Source organism: Callospermophilus lateralis, unplaced genomic scaffold (genome assembly GCF_048772815.1).
Source record: "Callospermophilus lateralis isolate mCalLat2 unplaced genomic scaffold, mCalLat2.hap1 Scaffold_43, whole genome shotgun sequence".
Classification (NCBI taxonomy): Eukaryota; Metazoa; Chordata; class Mammalia; order Rodentia; family Sciuridae; genus Callospermophilus; species Callospermophilus lateralis.
In genome coordinates this window covers 9283777-9305653 of record NW_027514380.1, presented here as the reverse complement: position 1 = coordinate 9305653, position 21877 = coordinate 9283777, and the positions used below count along the sequence as shown (strand labels likewise).

The 21877-nt window shown below is 35.6% G+C and overlaps 1 protein-coding gene across 1 annotated transcript in view; it reads right to left on the bottom strand.

The window, feature by feature from the left end:
• The window catches only part of LOC143389129 (neuron navigator 3-like), a 133303-nt gene that overhangs the window by 29522 nt on the left and 81904 nt on the right, over nt 1–21877 (bottom strand). The window contains 1 exon segment of the mRNA XM_076842401.2: nt 13801–13916. Coding sequence (XP_076698516.2) covers nt 13801–13916 — 116 coding nt within the window.

Below are 21877 nucleotides of genomic sequence, written 5' to 3'. Positions count from 1 at the left end.
CCACCCATCTTCTAGAATGATACTTTCTGAAATCCACTTGAGTTTTTTTTTACATTGGTGCAAAATGCTTTCTCATTGCTTATAAGGGATTTTCCATGAGTGGAGCATAGAATAATAGGCTCAATTTGGTACTTTTGCATTATCAGTTAGTGGCAAACAGACCATTTAATTTGTGTAATTCTGCCCTTTTTAGGCTTTAATTATATACATTATAATTAACATTGCCAGCACTGCCATCTTTTAATAAAAATCAAATTATATAGGAATGAACCTGATTCAGAGAATTATAACCTGTACACTATTATATTACAAATGTTATTACTTAGAGAACAGTTGCCCGACTTAAAAATTTTGAAATATAACCCAAGTTTTATATATGATCCCAACAATGATTTGGATGAAAATTTTAAATTTAGTTGCATTATCCTGATGTTTCTGGGGAAAACAGAAAAATATGATTATCACTTTAAATATTCTCCTATGTGGTTATAGTATAGATCTGAGTCTGTCTAATTTATTCAAATACCCAAGAGAACAAAATTGAACTCAAGGAGTCCTGCCTACAAACTAAGTTAGAAGAGGCCATTTTGAGTCATAAGCAGAACCTAGTCAAACACGTGGTAGAAAATCTGAAATTCCTGTGTTGTGACCTTGGATATATTTACCAAAATAAAGGGATTTAACTGGAATGCTTAATTATTTGAAAATATGATTATTCATGTCAAAGTTATTTGAATGAACTCTCCCCTATACTTTGTACTTGAATTTTTGAATATTGGCACCAGTTGGGGAGGGGCTGATAAGGAGAATAACCACATAAATACAATAAGCAGATGCTCTGTCAAAAACCATGACATTCAGACTTCTATTGAGAAATTGCCCTCTGATGGTAATGATCCAAGTTTTTTATGCACAAAAAGGCGAGTTTCTTACATACACCCACCCACAGCAGGCTGTAATTTAATGGAGCAACCAACAAATGCTGCCAAGGGGAATTGCACTCTGTTCATATTATTGAAAATACTTACACAAGAGGTACTTAGAACAAGATAAATGCAACTATTTTAAAAGCCAACGATGAATATTACCTGATGAACAGTTCTAGAGGATTTAAAAAAAAAAGAAAGAAAGAAAGAAAAAAGATTCCCAAGGTTTAAGACTCCCTCTTGCCTTTGTACTGTACAGAGAGCTCTTTTATAGGAAACAGTTCATCACAGAAATCACACAATAGTGAAGAAGTAAATCTTGGGTGTCTGAGTACCTGGTACATTCAGATTTGGAAATCACCATTCAGACAACTGTGGAAACATTACTCCTTTAAAGCCAAACTGACATGAAAAATTGAGCTACATTTGCCTGTGCTGTCTCTCTATGCTTTCTTCTTCTAAAGCTGGTTCACTAAAGCAACCCAGATAATCTCATAAAACATCTTGTAACAGGAGGGGCTGCAGGAAGAATCAAAATAAGTCTGTATTTAGCATCAGTTGCATGCATCAGAAACAAAGAGATCACTGGCCAGGTTTAATTCTTTTGCATATAAGGAGTCCTGTGTGAAGTCCTTTGTAAAAATACACATTGACATAAAATGTGGTGTGCTCCATACATAGATATTTTTGAAGAAAGGACTATAGGATGTAAATATATTTTGGCAGAACACTGAATTTAGAAATACCAAAATGTTCACATTTTAGTTGTTTGGATAAGTGGCAAAGTTGACCCTGAAAGTTTAATCATGAAGCTGAAGAATCACCTGGCATCTTCATAGCTAAAGATCATTCACAAGTTACTACTGAGCCTCATATCATCCAAAAGGCCTAGTTTGTAAAGTATGGAAACAGTTCATAGTTATCTGCATAGTTTAAGTAGTTATAATGAACACATGCATGAGCAGCTTTTGCCACACACACACACACACACACACACACACACACACACACATAAATAAAAGGAAGTAGATATCCCTGCATCTCTGTCATGCTACTAGAATTTGGGGTGCTTGTCACTGAGGTTTAAAAAAGGGTCATCTATTCAGGTAACTTGGAGACAGCAGAAGAAACTTAACTACACAGTAAATATACCCAGGGGGCTGTACATTATTCATTCCATATGTGAGGTAAGGTCACCTTGAGGGAAGCTGAACAAATAGACTCCATTAATGACTAAGTAAAAAACACACCTGGAGTTTTAAAATGTTAACATTTATTTAGGGATATCTGGAATATACTGGACACCAGGCCAGTAATGCCCATGGCAGATGGCTGGTATTTACATTCTTCAATTAGACTTCACAATTGGTACTCACAGCTCAGCTTTACAAAAAAAAAAAAAAAAAAAAATTCAAGATATAAGAAATTTTAAAGCTTAGGGAAGTGATCATATTTTTAAAAATCAGTCTGAAAAACTGAAGATCTGACTCATGCAAATGATTTTATAGGAAAAAATGAAATTTATTAAAATCCCATACACATATTTAGGAGCAAAGGAGACTTACCTAGTAAGTCAGTGTAAAGAGCCTGCTCCAGATCACCCAGCATTGTAAGGATCACATCCTCGTCCAGGTGAGCTGTCCCCTCTCGCAGGCAGCTTTCTCCCTCCTCTTCCGCCCAGCTTCTGCTCAGGCTGCTTGGCTTGGAGGACACATTTTCCTCTTCAGACCTACTATCTTCATCACTCTCGCCTTCCAAGCCTCTTCTTGAAGGCCAGTCCTCTAAGTCCTCGCTGCATGACTGGCTGCCTCCTGTAGGCAGGAGGTTCCAGGTCCCTGAGCTGCTGCTGTGGTACAGGGACTGCACAGAGCGTGAGAGAAACCTGGACAGTGAGCGCCTCTCCACATAGCTGGATTCTCTCTGGCTTGCCTTTGCAGCATTGCCAAACCAGTTGGAAATGCGCACAGTGGGTCTCCTCTCCCCCTCACTGGTGAGGGAGAGATTGGTCAGAGACTTCTGTTTCTGAAGGCAAGCTCCCTTTTTCCTTACTTCTTTGCTCCGAAACACAGAGAGTTCAGCAGGCCGCTGCATGATTCTTCTAGTGTCTTCTTCCTTTCAACTGGACTGCATATTGTCTTTTTACACTAGAATAGCAACTAGCCCTTTTGGTTTTAATTAACATATGCACTTCAATAAAAGCTCAGGCTCAAACATTCACCGAAGATTCTGGCAATATGTAACATATAAATATTTGCCCATAATTGAGCTTGTCACATCATTTCACTGATCAGCAATACTTACAAACATTTTGCTTAAATATATCTGAAGCAGAAAAGAGTTCATCAAAGACTCTGCTCCAGCTGAAAAGTAGCCCAGGAAGCCAACTACGTTTTCCAGTCTTCATCCAATCACATGTCTCAGCAGGATGCTGGGTCCACATTTCCCTGGATTGCTTCTCTGTTCCGATATGCGAGGTAGTGAAGCACGAATGAAGCCTCTTGCTTTTTCTTTTTTTTTTCCCTCCTGCGTCTCACCAGCCCTTAACCCGATCTGGGTCCGCAACCCTTTACTAATGAGCTGACACAGAGCAGCAAGTACAACCTCCGCATCGGAGCCCAGTAAGAGCAGAAATTAAGCACTGAAGCCCAGCCCTGCACGAGCCTCTTGCATTTTAGTATTCCACCTGCATTCTCAGATCTATGGCTCTTCATTGCTGCTGCAGTGGATGCTGCTGGCTGCCATGGCAGGAAACATCCTGCTAAATTAAAACAGAGGCACGGAAGCAGCTGTCCAGCCCAGAATGCCACAGGTTTCAAAGCCAAGCCTGAACGAGATGCTATACTATTAACCCTCTGCACATTTAAATGACTCTCAGCCCCCAGCCTCAGACATGAACACACACGCGTTCACACACACTACACACACTCCCCGATGCTGAGAATGACAGACTAATTCTCTGTAGCTGCAGGCAGCTGAAGCAGGCAGATCTGCCTTCTGAATGTTGGGAGTTGTGCTTTTACAGCACAAATCAAAATCAGGAGTGTAAAGGACCTAAAAAACGGAGCATGCCTCTACCCGCCAATGCTTTAAAGAGAAAGACTATGCCTCATCTTTTAAATGACAAGTTCAAGGGATTTTTATTCCGAAGCTATTTCGTAAAATCTTGGTGTGACAATAAAAATCAAGATTTCTTCTTTCTGCAAAGCAATAGGAAAATGAAACTCAAAAGGGTTTCCTCCAATATTTCCACTCAAAGCATACTATTGGAAGTATATGATCAAGTGTATAGAATATAGTGATATGATAAAAAATACAAAATGCATATTATGTCTTTTGAAATTGAGAATTTTCATGTGTATTATATAAGCCTATCACTGCATAATAAGTGCTTAATTTTTTACATTTTGATAAAACAGAAACCTAGAAGATAAATTCCTTATATTTATTTTGTATTTGACTTGGATGTCACCATGATGAAGTTCTGATTTTAGGAAAACTTTCAAAAACAAATATATGAGGCGGGGAAATTGAAAGGGAAGGAGAGGTACTAGGGTCTGTATTAGAACAAGATATATTCCATGCTTGTATAATATATCAAAATGGATTCTACTATCATGTATGACTAAAACAACCAATTAAAATATATATCTATTGGGCTGGGGTTGTAGCTCAGTGGAGAACACTGCCTAACATGTGTGAGGCACTGGGTTCAATCCTTAGCATCACATAAAAATAAAAAAATAAAATAAAGACATACTGTCAATCTATAACTACAAAAAATTATTAAAAAACACAAAATATATGGTACAAAAGATATGATGTGTACCGTTAAGAGTATTAAAGAAAAACCTTTGGAAATTTTCTACTCACAAATATCCTTTATGAAAAGGGGAAAGTGGAAAATCCAAAGAAATATAAACTGAATCATTCAAATTGATACATAAATCCTTATATGTTCAAAACTAATGTAGGAAAATTGATGTGTGATTTTCCACCTTCTATTTCTAATCACAACTAGGGGAAATGCCTGACCTCCTAACTCTGAATTAGAATTATAATGTGTAATTCCTATACTTTTAAGCATGATGACTGACTTTGCTCCATTTGTCCCTACTCAAGGTAGAGAATACTTAGATCTGTTTTACAGACACATAAAAGGAATCAAATGGAAAAAACAGCTATTAATTGTAACAAAATCTGGAAATAAATAAACCTGTGAATTGTGAACGCTGATTCTCAATTTTTCACTATTTTAAAATTATATTTATCTACTATGTGCTCAAATAAAATGAATACAAATGACATATCTTTGAAACTGATAATTGAGGTTTCTAAAAAAAAATAATTTTATTAAAACATTACAAGGACTGAATGCCACTGCTCTTGGGTTTCCTAAACAAAATATATTTTTTTTCTTCATTTCAAATTATTGTGACCCATTGAATTTTCAAGTTATGACACTATAGTGAAATTTATTGAAGCTATACAACTTCATTTGCTTGACATGTATTATACTGGTCTATGATATTGTGCCCCAAAGCCTTACAGATTCACATAAAAGGGAGTCTTCATACTTTAGATGTCAAAAGAGTTGCCTAAGAATGAAAAAAAATTGTTGCCTATAAATGAAATCAATTTCCCATTCCTTGTGCAATAGTGCTTACCTACCAATCTGCTTACACAAGTTGTCCTCACATTTAAGTGTTCAAAACCACTTTAAGGTGTATTAAAACACAGTTTCCTGGCTCCAGCCCCACAACTGTTCAGTCAGTAGTCTGAGGTCCTGAAATTGCATTTCTAACATATCCCCAGGTTCTGCTGGCTCTGGGACCCCAGTTTAAGAACTACTAGATTGGAAATAGTACCTGGGGCAATTCTGCTTCTTAAGGGATATTTGATAATATTGGAGACATCTTTGATACTTGGAGAGTGTGGTGGGAGACATCTAAGGGGTACAGGCCAATGACATTGCTAAACATCCTACAATGACAGGTCAGAGCACCACAATAAAAAATTGGGCAGTGTATAATATCAATAGTGTCAAGGTTGAGAAATCCTGGTTTAGAGTACCTGTCAAAAACAATAATGTACTTCATCTGAGGCCACTCTTTATTACTTTCAGCTCTTGTTCAAGTACTCTTTCTTCTAAGAGCCATGCTAACGGGGCAACCCCAGTGTGGAATGTGTTGATCTCATGACAGAGAAAAGGAGAAGTGACAGAGGGAGAGAAAGGCTCTTAGAGCTTCTGCTCAGGAATGGCCCACACCACTTGTCTACTCACATTTCATTTATCAAATCAAATCACATGGTCCTTCCTGATCCAATGGGGTGGGAAATATAACCCTCTTGTAGGAGTGAGCCCAGGAATGGGTGGGCTAAGTTCAACAGAAATATAAGAGGAAGATGGCAAAGAATAACCTAACAGAGAAAATATCAAAAGGGGATTTGTGTTTCTTTGTTTAAAGATATTATTATTAACTTGTAGCTATAGCAGTTTTTCCCCTGAAACTACATTAGTCCATAGGTTTACCTTGAACCAATAGTAGGGAACCCACTTATTGCTTCCCTAGAAGCAATCTTCTATCCCTCTTGTCTTAAATGGACATTCATACATGGGCATGTTTATACTAATTTGGATTCACACATATAAATACATGTTATGCAAGGTAGAGAAGGAAATAAATACACACAATAAAAAAAATGTGAATTCATTTGATTTTGCCAAGACCTAAAATAAAAGTACAGCTACTATTATATTCTGAAAAAGAATTATTTTCAGTTCTTCAGTAAATAAAATTATAATGTGTCTGTTTAAGTAAAAGATATAAACTGATTTGAATTACCTGAGCTTGATCTTCTTGATCTTTATAAACATTCAAGAAAAAAGGCAATTTTAGTTATCATTTACAAAGGTCTTAAATGCCAGATATCCCCCTTTACTTGATACAAAGTCTAGTAACTTAGAAAAATATATACAATCTTTACATTATCCTTCAGTTCAACCTAAATGCTTACTTCCAAGACCATTCCCTGAATTTATCCAATAATTTTAATATCATTTAAAAATGACATTCCAGTTTTATTGGCATTAAGTCAACATGACATCTATCAACATTTTTCAGTTGAATATAAATTCCAGATAAAGGTTAAACAATAGGTTAAATAGGTGTCTGCTGGGAGCCATCAGCCAAGTAGGTATGACAAATTCCTTGCCAGCTTACTCCCATGCTGTCTAGTGGAAGGACTTCTGAAAGGTGACCTTGCTCAAGGACCAGGGCAGGATCCGTGTTTAGGGTGTTCCCCCTTTAGAATAGGGCAGTTTAGCATAATAGGAGATTAGGGTGTTCCCCCTTTAGAATAGGGCGTATCCTGCTGCTGAGTTCCTCTTGAGTGCTTAGGGTCAGACAGTATATTTTGGGAGACAGAAGCCCATGCGGAGTGGATTTGGGCAGAGAACGTGGATTCCCCCAGAGCATGTTTGTAGACGGCCGGTGTGAGTTCGGGAATAAAGAATTGCTGTTTGAATCTACAAGCTGTGTGGAGACTCGTGATTTGTGCCCAGCCAGAGACTGCGGCAGGTGTCTTAGCCTTATGCGGAAAAAAAAAAAAAAAAAAAGAAGAAGAAGAAGAAGAAAAGGCAAGTGTGAAGCTATGCAGAAATGAAAATTAAAATATTTCTTGAATTGAAATGAAAATTTAGGCTCATTTTATATTTGGCAGGATCTCCTGGCACTTGATGAAAGGGATGGCCTCAGAGGACAAATTGTTTTTGTTAATGAATGTGAGAATAAAATCCAAGCCAAAGCAGTAAAATCTATACCATCAATTCAGCCAGTCTTGTAATATCAAGGTTGTGACATGAATCTTAGAGGATAGATGGGCTGGAAGCAATGAGCTCATTTGTTCATTGCTGCAAATTATATAATACATAATAATAATTATTGGAACCAGCATCACCAAATTAGGTAAACATCATAAGTCTTCTCCAAAAAAATATGATAAACAAAATGAAATTTGAGTGATGTACTTAAAGAGTTTGGAGAGACATTCTTGAAGACTTTTATAAAGATCTCCCAATTGCCAGTCATGTCACTCGTTTCTGATGGTTATCTTCACACCATGATTTAATTACATTTTGAACTTTCACTGCCATTTAATGATAAAGATAATGTTTTCATAACTTCAAGTGAGCTATTACATTGATGAAATTTTCAACAACTATACTTCCTACCTAACAGTGAATCTATCCCTCCAACAAATCTACATTGCAGTCTGAACTAAGTTTGCTCCTTAACAGTATTTCAAATCTGTGCATGTCTTGTATCTTGTACCTCATGAAATAGGGGTGTTTATCACATTTGTTTAACCACAAAAAGGAATTTTTCCTGAGTAACATATCAAAAAATTTCAGAGAAGGAGAATTTCAGATATGTATTATTCAGGGGCTCAGATATTTCTTACAATGACCTCAGGTTCATTTTCTGCTGCTTTAGGTTCTATTTTCTCTGTTTGCTTTATTTGAGGGTATATAAAACTGCCAGCAGGACCCAACTTACTTTTTTTTATTAGCTTCTGATCTCATGGAAAAAATAGAACCTCTCTTCCAGAGCAGTCTAAGGAAAAGATCTGAGATTGAGCCTCATTTGCTATGACTGAACTAGATCAGGTCATAAATCCACTCCTGAAACTGTCACTCTGGTCAAGGAGGAGTTGTTCTGATTGACTCTACTTGGGTTAATTTTAGTTGGCCACATGAATACAGAATGATCCCCAAGGAAAATCAAAATGGTTTTGTTATCAGAAGATGAAGCAATGGATATGCATCAGAAAAGCTGCACCAGGACTTCAAGGTAGATTACTTTGTGGTTAAACTATAGATCCCCTAACTCACCTGTATATCTTCTGAGGTGCTGTACCTTATTTTAGAATTTTATTTTTGTATTATTTTCAGGATCCCTCATGTTATATAGGCTTCAAAAATTCACAAAACCTGAAACATACTCTGCCAAGACTAACTATCAGAGTTCTAGATCATAAACACCACTTCACTTAGGATGCAGGACAGAATTATTCCCACTGATGTCTCCACAGTAACCATTGGAAATAAAAATCCAACCATAGCAGTGGCACTGAAACTTGGGGATATGGGATATTCAAGTGGAGAGTTTGTATAAGGAGCTGGATATTTGCATCCAAAACACAGGGGAGAGAATTAGAGAGAAACATTTGTGAGCCATCCATACATGGATGAGATTTAAGACCATGATATAGTATTAAATCACCAATGGAGCATGTACAGATAGAGGAATCCAGAGACAGATACCTGGATCACTGCAGTGACTACAAAATCAGGGAGAAAAAGAATAACTACAAAATAAGACCAAGGAGGACTAAAAAGTGAGTGTGAGGAACACCAAGGAAATGCGGTCTTAGAAATGAAGAAAGAAACTTTTACGGAGGAGGTCAAATGGGTGGTGAGAGGTTATGCTTGTCAGCTTTTTTGTGACTGTGACCAAAAGACCTGACAAGAACAACTTAGAGGTGGAAAAGTTTATTTTGGGCTCACAGTTTTAGGGGTTCAGTTCAGGGTCAGCTGACTCCATGGCTCTGTTCCCAAGGTAAGGCATACCATCATGGGAGAGGAGCCTGATAGCCAGGAACCAGGAAACAAGTGAGAAGTCTAAGACAAAATAAATTACACCCCCTGTGACCTACTTCCTTCAGCCACACACCCCACCTGCCTACAGTTACCACTCAGCAAACCATTCAAATTATTAATCCAACAAATGGATTAATCCACTGATGATGCCACAGTTTGGTATTAAATCACCAAATTCTCTTCATTGCCTAGAAGTTAAATATCTCAATGTTGCAGTACTGAGGACTGTTTCCAAAACATGAGCTTAGGGGTGGGGCATATTTCTATATCCAAACCATAATAGAGGTGAAATAAGATGAGGACTGATGTGATCCTTGGATTTGGCCATGTTGACACTATTATAAACTTCAATTAAGAGTAGTTTCAGTGGAGACATGGGGCTACAAGTCTAACTGGAATAGGGTTATGAGACAATAAGAGAGGAATTAAAGACTGTTTGAAGGCCTCCTTTTGTTAGAGTGTGATATAAAGAAGACACATATTAGAACAGTATTTAAAGCATGAATTGGGCTCAAGAGAAGTTGTTTTTAAAAATATTAAGATTGGGGATATATTAATATCTCTTTAGCTAAGGAGAATAATTTTATGGAGAGAGATATTAAAGAGTGGAAGAGAGCATAATCCAAGTACAGGCCGAGTATATTAGATACTAAGTGGGTTTAATTGCTATAAATGGGTAGATGTGTTGGCAAGGGTTGGTGAACTTCCTTTCTCTGTGCTTTTATTTTTTCAGTGAAAAATACATCAAAATTTTCAGTTTAAAGAATGGATAGGACAGGTGAAATTATAGGTTTGAGAAGGAAAGGTTAAAAATAGTCACTTAGAAATTTAAGAGAAAACCCAGAGATATATCAAATGATTGCTAAAAAAACATTACATATTCACTGAAGCTTTGAGATTAACAATATTGAGTGAGTGACATCAACCTGTATGTATTTTTCTCCTGGTTCATTCACTGTTGGTTGGTAAAGAGTGGAGAGTTGAATATAAACTGGTCTGTGATTTCAGTGAATGAGGATGATGAAGTGAGAAAGGAACAAGGGAGTTGAGGGAATTTATATCACAGGAATATATATTTCAATTATCATAAGAATTTAACTGATTAGGGAGGGAAGAAAGAATAAGCAGTTTGATGAGGGAAAGTAGAATGTGAGAGGACCTGTGAACTGGAAATCCTTGAGAAATCATGGGTAGGGTGAGGGAACAAAATAAAGAGCATTGAAAAAACAGGAGGCTATAATCAACAATAGTGAGATGCATGAAAATGAGGTTATAGATAAGTTTATTTTCTGATGCCTAGATGTAGGATCTGATCATGAGGATAAATATCTCAGGAGGGATTTCAAGTCAAGATTACTAGAAGAGAGGCTAGGGTGTTAAAAGGTCCATCTATGCAAATATTAAAGTCACTAAAAATTAAAAGGGGCATATAACTGAGAGAGTAATAGTATCTACCAACTAAAATTTAAAAATGAGAAAGATATGCCATACCATCTCTATCATAATCATCCTCTCATTGTCTACTGGGTATATCCTCATCTACATTTCTTCAATTAGCACCCCTAATCTGAAAACCCAAAACATGAAATGCTCCAAAACCTGAAACATTTTGAGCACTGACAACACATTTCAAGTGTAAAGCTCCATGCCTGATCTCATGTGATGGGTCACAGTCAAAATGGGTACAAAGACACAGATAGGAGGAATAAGTTCTATCATGCTGTTACACAGGAAGGTGATTGTATTTAGCAATATTGTATTATATAAATCAAAATAGTTAGAAGAGTGGATTTTGAATGCTTTTATCACAAAGAAACTATAAATGTTTGAGATGATGGGTAATCTAAACATCTTGAGCTGATCATTACACAATGCATATCCTTATAACCCATATATATATATATATATATATATATATATATATATATATATATAATTATTATCTGTCAATTGAAAATAACTTAAAAACACAGGTATACTTATAATATTAATGTATTAAATTACCTTCAGGCTGTGTGTGTATGCGTATATGAATTTAGTAAATTTCATGCTAAGACATGGATCCCACCCCAATATTTCTTATTATATATGTACACATATTCCAAAATCTGAGCCTATCTGAAATCTGAAACAGCTCTTGTCTCAGCATTTTGGATAATGAATATTCACCTATACTCAATTTATAACCTACTAACCATGAACAAATACCATCTTTCTTTCACAATATCTAATGTTTGCATTGACAGATGTTGTTATCACTCCCTTACAGGCTACACTTAAAACAGATAACAGTTAGAATGACACAATCAGATAAGACTCATTGTAACATTTATTTTCTATTTTCGTCCCTTCTTCAAATCTTTGATTCTATATAAAAAATTCATTCTTACTGCAAACTAGTATTTCTTCAATTAAATCCATTAAATTGTTATATTATATTGAAGTCTAATTTATATTTCACCCTCAAGTATTCCATTAAAAACCTCAGAACATTAACTGGCAATATTAACTGGAAATATGAAAAAATGATTAAATGCTAGACAGAATGATAAACTGTAGAAAAAAAATTTAATATGGATTATTCCAGCTGTGCTACTCAGTGATATATTAATTTCAGAAAATAGTGAAAATTGTGAAATTCACAATTATAATAAATTCACAATTATAATTAAATTCCTATTAAGTTTATTTTTGCCCACAGATTTGAGCTGTAGTACTTCATAGGCATATTTAAGATATTAATGTATAAATTAATATTGGAATTATAGTATCTTCCTGTCATCTTAGGTTTATAAGATATCTGGCTACAGTACAGATACACAGCATTGTTCTGACTACAGTATTACCTAGAGCTAAGAGAAAGCCAACACTTCCCTTGAGCATTTGAAAAACCCATAAATAACATCTTCATATATATATCTTTGCAATATAATTTCTACCCTTCCCTATACAGGCCCTTTGTTCTGTTCTCAATTTGAAACCTCTGTTGCCTAATGATGATTATAAAAGGTACCCTGGGGATGTTCTGCCATTGTCAATATTTACAAGCAGATATTGCAGTAACATCTAATGTTTGTCAAATTGTGTTTCATGATTACCAAAGTGCAGAACTTTCTGAATCATTCAAATTGTGATGTAGCTTCTTTCATGAGCTTCACAGCAATATATTGAGTGCATGTAGTTTTACAGTAATTTTTCAATTGAAATAGTTCATTTAGTTTTTTTTTCCTTTGGATTTATCTGTGAATACATGAAGGCTGAGAAAGAGACTTTTTGAAAGAGCAGATATATGTCTACTGCCATGCATTCTTTCATTTAGGAACAGATAAAATCTTCATAAATCCTCTCATACCCTAGGAAAAGCATATTTTGATAAGAAGTAACCTAGTTACTCATGAATATAGATTACATATAACAAAATTACTCCAAAGGTTTTCCATATACTCCTAGGCTCACTTGAATCCTGGGAAAAAATGTTGGGTTAAAGCTGATAATTCTATTTTATATATACTCAAGAAATTTGAATAATCTGAGGCATATGTTTTTGTTTTGTTTTTTGATACTGTGGATTAAACTCTGGGGTACTTTGCTACTAAGCTACATCCCTACTCTCTTTCGCTTTTTATTTAAGACAGGTCTTGCTAAGGTGTCCAGGCTGACCTTGAACTTGTGATCATCCTGCCTCAGCCTCTCAAGTCACTGGGACTATAGGGATGCACCCAGGTGTGAATTTTGTTTTTCATATGTTATCTACATATAATAAAATATTTCCCTCATTAGAGTTTTTCTCAAGATGTATATTTAGAATCTCCAAGTACAAATGTTCCAAATTGAATAATATGGAAGACAGAGCAGGGTTGGATTAGTCAAAAAATTTACATTGACAATAGATCTTTAGAATATTTTCAATTTCCAAATATATCCAAGCTGTCTTATTAACAACAGAAGGTTCACCGGGTTTCTCTGATTATATTCAACTTGACTGAGGGGAAAAATAACTTAGAGCATCAGCTTCTGAAAGCAGAACCACTTTTTTTTCAGAGCAACAAAAAGATCATCCTAGACAGAAGAGCCAATCATCTAAGAATCTCTGAAGCATGAGATTCATAGAGTTTATTTTTGCAAAAGTATAGCATAAATATGACTTAATACAAAGACTTACAGGGAGATTACCAAATTCCAAGGTTAGAACTACCCATAAATCAGGTCACTTACCAGATATCTCCTCTAGGCACTGCTTAGCAGTCTTACTGTACAAGGAGTCCATCTTTGTAGGACTGGTACAGGAATCAGCAGATGGTGAAGAGGTACCTTCATTTTCTGAATGTGCTCTGAAATTAACCAAGACAGAAACAAACAGCAACTGTAGTCACAGTGACTCATCAAAGTGGAAGTTCTCCAGCACACAAGAAGAAATCAATTTATTATAAGTTTCCATCAAGGTAAGACAGACTCGCTTATGGTGAGATATTCCAGGGCTATCTATCTGTAGGAGAATTTTTCAACTTTTCACATACAACTAAACCAGGAATGAGGTGTTATATCAGCTTTTCTAAATTTGAAAGGTTGTAACCAACCACCAAGAGTTAATTACATTTATTGGGTAAAATACTTGGAGAGAGACAATTTTTTTGTCTATTTTATAGGAAATCAGGCCACATTATGTTTTATGAGAATAATAAAAGCATTGAAACAACACCTAAACTTTTTTTCCCCCAAGAAAATCCTACAACATATAACCCCAAATACAAAGGATGAATAAAAATGAAAAAGTCATTGTGGCTACAAATATTATAAGGACTCAATTTCCAAAGATTTCAGAAGACTTAAAGTAAATCAGAAAAAAATTTCTCTTTCTTAGATCTTCTATTAGGTGTTTTCTATCTACATGCACCTGCATAGTGTGTGTTTATGTGTGTGGCTAACTTGTAAAGGTAGGTCTGATCAAATGGAAAGCACTCAACAGAGGGACAGTAGAACTTCTGATATTCTAAATTTACTTCTTGCAATCTTTTCCTGTTAAATGCAGGCAAACGTTCTAAGAAACTCTTCTTGATGTAGCTTCAAAAATCTACATATATTTGATCTCAACCACCACATCTTTAAAAAATTCAGAGCGTGAAGTTCTAAGACACAGAAGGAGGCAAGACAACACAGCACTACATGTTGCATGGTGTGCTTTATAGACATCTGCTTACTCACAGTATTACTTCTAGCACAAGGTCTGGACCATGATAAGTTATTGCTGAATATTTATAACTTTAAAGATTTATAAAAATACTTTTATGTGAAAAAGTATCTTCTTAATAAATTTTAATAAATATGTTGCTTTTATTCTAAATCTTGGTTTTGAGGGGGAAAACCCCCACAAATTGTAATCATTGATATCAGAAATAGTTCATATTTAACTGACAGATGAAGAGCCTGAAATTTTCATGAAGATTTTAAGACATCATAGTAAACAAAATGCTATAAGGATGGATAGATGTATCTGAGATGATACACAAAAGAATGACAGACCAAGAATTCCTATACACAGCTATGCCTTGACCTGCAATAATTTCTGGCAGACTATTCATATTTATTTGGTTTAAAACTGAATATAATAAGCATAACAAATTTAAGTCAGAAGTTACAATATTCAAGCAACAGGACATACCATTAAGGCCAGCAAAGATCTCAGTGTTGTTAAATTCAACAAATATTTTTGGTCTTTTCCTTTCTTGATATCTTGGTAGTATTTCAAGAAGCAGATTACTTGGCTCTTTAAGAGACTATCCTACCTTGACTTCTATGCCAGCATCCTTCACTTTGTTTCCCATTCTCTCTGGAGACTACATTTTTCCTTATTTATTCTCCCTTAGTGCTCTCTGAACTTACACTTTTCCAGTATTTTATACACTTGTAATATTAAATTAATATAATTGGCTACTGTTTATCTCTCAAATTAAGATTTTCTTCGCTATGTTTAAGCTTTCCATTGCACTTGAAAGTCTAGCCCCATGTCTACGATAGAAGTAGCTCTCAACAAATATTGATAAATGAGTGAAAAAACCATATCAGTAGTGACAGTAAAACAGTATCATTGGAGGATGAAGAATAGAGAAGGAAAAGTTGCACAATGGTGTGTGCATGTGGGGTTTAAAACTTGGCCCTATCCCCTCTTGTTGGGGTTGTAAATTTGCAGAACAACTATGGAAGCAAGTATGGGGGTTCCTCTGAAGACTGGGCATGAAATCACCACATGATCCAGCTATACTACCCCTCATTTTTATCCTAAAAGATTAAAGTTATCCTACTATAGTGATATAGACATACCCATATTTATAGCAGCACAATTCGCAATAGCCAAACTATGGACCAGGGTAAGTGTCCAATGAACAATAAATGGATAAAGAAAATGGGATATATATACACAGTGAGTTTTATTCCACCATAAAGAAAACTGAAATTATGTCATCTGCAGGAAAATGAATGGAGCTTGAGAACATTGTATTAAGTGAAGTAAGCCAAATTCAGGAGGTCAAGAGTCATATTTTTTTATTCATATATGTGGAAGATGGAGAGGAAAAAAGTAAAGAAAGTTTGGGGAGTGTGTCTCATGAAAATAAAAGGGGAGATGCGTAGTACAGAGGAAAGGGACCAAGAAGTGGAAGGAGGGGAGGAAAAGGAGGAGTGCTGGGAAGTAATATTGATCAAGTTATACTGTTATATTGAATACAGGTACAAGGATGCAGCACAGACCCCACTATTATGTATGACTATAATGCACTAATAAAAAATGTGGGGAAAAAACAAGCTTGATGCTATCACTAAAGAGTTATTAATTCATATGATCTTGGCAAGTTACTTAGCTGCTCTGAGCTTTAGTTTGTTCACCTATAGAAATAGAGAAGTGCAAAAAAAAAATAGAGAAGTGCAAAGCCTTGAAAAATAATGGTGAAGTCAAATGTTATTATTATTAAAGGTCTAAAAAGTAACTGTCTTGAGGCATGTGGGGTTCTGGTCAATACCAAAACAAGGACCATATCTGGCTCTGAATAAAGAGAAAAAGTCCTCTGAGGTTTCTAAGGGTTTTTATTATTTGTTGAAGAAGTTTAAATGGAGAGTAAGTAGTGAGACTAGGGTCCCCAAGGAAAGCTGACAGGCTGCCTGCCAAGAAGTGTCACAAAGGCACCATTCCTTGGTGAGCTGGCTGTAAGCCAGCACTGGCCTATTGTCCAGCAGACTGCATATTCATGGATTCATCTCTCAGCGGCTGAGTTATATTAAATAGCTCCCTGAGATGGCTGTCTATAGCTCAATTATAATTGGTCCTATGACAGCTGCTGGTCCTAGGAGTTAGAATGCTTGTGGTCATGTGAGTTATAAAGATTCCTAGTATCTTCTTCTAGAATAATCTGTAAAGGGAGAAAGAATATTCAGAATGTGTTTTGGTAGTAGAAATTTTGCTTTACTTAAAACAGGTCTTAAATGGCATTCTTCAGGAGCTAAATTGTGGTTATCATCCTTAACCACAATTTATTTATTTATTCAGTTTCATTGGCTAAGACCCCATACCCACTAAGACACTCTTTTATAATGTGTTCATACTTCTGACTGCTCAGCATTGATGTGAAAGCCTTTCATTTTTCTAATGTGGCAGTACTTTTTGTCTCTGGTTGATTCACTCCTTACTGCTTTCTAGTCACAAGATAATCTTATTGTCAAGTTCTTTGGTTCATTTGGTTCATTTCCCATGGTAGTCCCCAAGTGAGTTATCTACATTACCAATGGAAACAGATTAGTCTTTGAAAGGAATAAAGAGAAGTTAAACTTAGAAGTCATAATTGGTTTATATTCACATGCAAGTGGGACCAGATATCTGGCCTATGCACATTACAGCCCTCCATTCCTGAAGTATTTCCAATTCATAGTTTGATTAAGTAGAATTATATTTTAAATTCAGTCTATATATGGGCAGACAGTACTAAGTGTGAAACATTTAACTTTTATTCAAATTACCAAAAAAGTTTAGCAAATTGGTGCAGCCAATCTGGAAAGCAGTATGGAGATTTCTTGGAAAGCTGGGAATGGAACCACCATTTGACCCAGCTATTCCCCTTCTCGGTCTATTCCCTAAGGACCTAAAAAGAGCATGCTACAGGGACACTGCTACATTGATGTTCATAGCAGCACAATTCACAATAGCAAGACTGTGGAACCAACCTAGATGCCCTTCAATAGACGAATGGATAAAAAAAATGTGGCATTTATACACAATGGAGTATTACTCTGCATTAAAAAATGACAAAATCATAGAATTTGGAGGGAAATGGATGGCATTAGAGCAGATTATGCTAAGTGAAGCCAGCCAATCCCTAAAAAACAAATGCCAAATGTCTTCTTTGATATAAGGAGAGTAACTAAGAACAGAGTAGGGACGAAGAGCATGAGAAGTAGATTAACATTAAACAGGGATGAGGGGTGGGAGGGAAAGGGAGGGAGAAGGGAAATTGCATGGAAATGGAAGGAGACCCTCAGGGTTATACAAAATTACATACAAGAGGAAGCGAGGGGAAAGGGAAAAATAATACAAGGGGGAGATATGAACTGCAGTAGAGGGGGTAGAGAGAGAAGAGGGGAGGGGAGGGGAGGGGAGGGGGGATAGTAAAGGATAGGAAAGGCAGCAGAATACAACAGACACTAGTATGACAATGTATAAATCAATGGAAGTGTAACTGATGTGATTCTGCAATCTGTATACGGGGTAAAAATGGGAGTTCATAACCCACTTGAATCAAAGTGTGAAATATGATATATCAAGAACTATGTAAAGTTTTGAACAACCAACAATAAAAAAAAGTTTAGTTAGTCTTTGAAGAATCCTCAAGTATCCCTTATTTTTATAACTGCCTCATAACAATAAAATATTTATTTGGGTTTATTTGTGAAACAATATATAAAGACTTCAGAATCTGAAGCTATATTTTAATGTCAGAGCAACTATTACATTAGCATCATTCAGTATTCTCACATTGATATTTTCCTTATATTAAATGTAAAAAGCAAAAATAAGTACTATGATAGTTAGCAGATGCTGTCCTATGTAGACTACCTTGACATGGTTTTCATGCTATATACGTACCTAATAAAACTATAAGATACACCATTGCATAAGTAATGTTTAATTTACTTAGAGGTCTAATAAGCTAGGCCCTTAGTGCTAGAGGAGATTACTAAGAGTTGTAATAATTAACAATCAACATTTCACCAATGATTAACCTAAAAGCTATGACCTGCTTTTGTGCACCTCTGGAAGATGCTTAACCCAGACTTGAACCAAGCTGACTATAAATTAAGATCTATTAAGCAGTAACCTATAGTTTTACACCATCCAAATACTTCTGGGCACTGAGTATTTTCCTGTATTTGAGTTTTCCTTGGCACACAGACAACTCAGTCACTAAGTCAATAACAGACAATACTGAATGTAACAAAGTCCACTGGTCTACCCTAAATTTTATTATTTACTTACTGGACATTTAAACAAACTTGATAATAAATCCTAGATACTATCAAATTTCAAATTTTATAAATATGGGTGTTTACATACAGATTTATATTAAAAATATGTAAATAATTATGTAAATGTGTTTGCATTTATATTTAAATATATTGCTTAGTTTTTACTGCTTAGAAAGGTGCACTGAGATTTTGATTTTATTTTTCATTTATTTGTTGTTTTAATATTTTTTTAAGATGTCGATAGATCTTTATTTTTTTTATTTATATGCAGTGCTGAGGATTAAACCCAGTGCCTCACACATGCTAGGCAAGAGCTTTACCACTGAGCCACAACCTCAGCCGTGAGATTTTAGTTTTAAATACCACTCTCCACAGAAAGAAATCAGGGCTCTTTAAAAGCTGAAGTCAAGTTGTGGAAAGTACAAGATGATTTTAGAACATTCTGAGCCATTAAAAAAAATACAAAATAAATAAAGGAATTCTCAAAGAGTGGTAGAGAGAGTTTGTCGAGCCAGTTTGAAGGGCTTCCAGTATCAAGACTTTTTGAGGAGTACTGGAAATTGAACACAGGGACACTTAATGAATGAGCCACATCTCCAGCCCTTTTAATTTTTTATGTTGACATAGAATATCACTAAATTGCTTAGGGTCCCAGTAAGTTAATGAGGTTGGCTTTGAACTTGCAATTCTCCTGCGTGCTCTTGGGATTACAGGTGTGTGCCACCATACTCAGATCAATTTGGGAATATTTAAGCATCAAAATAGGCTATGACAGCAATGGATTATAACCCAGGGAATATAGTAGGAATCCATTAGTCCTCACAATTTAGGTAGATAGGTAGGTGGGTAAGTAGATTGATTGATAGACAGATACTGGACAAGACACAAAACTGTTTAAATAGATTGTGAAGGAGGAAGAATAATGGAGGGAATATTGGAATTATAAAATAACTTGTCATTCATCAGAATAAATTATTAATTCAGGCTAGAAATCTCAGTGCATGCTAAAACATGGATGAATGTAGATTAAGAAATAGAATTTTTACACATGGTCTCAAAATATCTTCCTACAAAAATGTTTATTAAAAACAAGGAGGATAAAGTAATTTTAAATCAGAAAGTGGCAGGGAATGTTATCTTAATTAAGCCATCAAATTAAACACCACAAAAATGAAAAATATTGGAGATAATATGAGACCATGAGAGAATATAATGGGAATACCACAGCACCATTTCTGTGACATTCCTGACAGATGTATGTATATATGAAGGACAAGCATGAGGAAAATTAGGGAAAAAAACAAATTAAGAAATGTACAAAGCCGAGCACAGTGGCACACACATGAAATCCCATGGCTCAGGAGGCTGAGACAGGAGGCTCCAGAGTTCAAAGCCAGCTTCAGCACTAAAAAGACAGAAAGCAGGGCACTAAGCAACTCAGTGAGACACTGTTTCTAAATAAAATACAAAGTAGGGCTGGGGATGTGGCTCAGTGTTGGAATGCCCCTGAATTCAATCCCCAGTTTAAAAAAAAAAAAAAAAAAAAAAAAGAAGAAACAAAACACACAAAATGTCTGGCCTCTAAAAATATCACTGTCATAAAAGTCAGGAACAACTGAAAAAGTATGACAACTGGTCAAAACCCTATTCTAAATTACTAAAAGTGATATTTTGGGGACAATTGGTAAAACATGATAAAGGTTTTCGGGTGCTCTGATCTGCAGTGTACATAGGAATTGTTTGCAATATTACTGCAAATTTTCTGCAAATAAAAATTGTTTCCAAAGATCTGGCTGTGAATCTCAGTGACCAAGTACACAAGAAAACCCCTCTGTTGAGAAAATGCCAACTCATAGAGGTATTCTACAAAACAACACCCCTTCTAGCAGTGTCCCTGTATTTCATCTTAAAAATATTGCTCTGTGAGGGGTTTAAGCTGTTCCCAGATGCACAGAAATATATCAAAGCTAGCAAAAGACAAGCTTGCAAGGCAAGAATTCAATAAGCTTTAGTTTGTGCTGATGACCAATTATGCCCAGTTCACATAAAACCACAATTGCAGTATAATCTGTAATAGTAGCTACAGGGCTTACAAAGCTTTATCTGAATGATGGTTATACACTCCACATTTCAATCTTTGTAACAGCTCTTCCTACTCAATCTACTTTTCAACAAATAAGCCAAACTTCAAACATTGTGAGTGAGCATTTTCAAAACTACTGTTTTGCATTCTTTGCCTTTTAGAACATAGCATAGTTAAATGTCAATTTCCCAAGGTACATCCTAGGCAAAATGTAGACACTCACAAAAACTTGTTACAACCAAAATCTCTTGTGAGAATCCATGGTGCTGCTGCATAAGACATACCATCATATCAAAAGAAGAAAACTCTCTAATTTAGGTTTCCTTGACCTAAATAAAGTACGTACAGAGGGTTTCAGTTTATATTTAATTAAAGGATTTATAAAGCATAGTGATTTTTGCCACAAAAATAGTGTCTTGCCTTATTTAAGGTATAGGCATCTTTTTCTTCTGAGAACTGCTCATGTCCCTGATGAGATTCTCTTTGCCTCTAGATATTTGCTTTATGTCTGACACATTTCTTATTGGCATTTATAAATGGTCAAGAAAATGAAAAAAAAGGATGTCCACCTCAAAATCACAAGTTATAAATCTGGTTAAAAATTAGTTTAAAATTTTACTAACAGTTACTAAAAAGACAAGTGTAGGAAAAACACACAGGCCTTGCTTTTTTCCCCGTGAATTAAGCAATTATTACTTCACA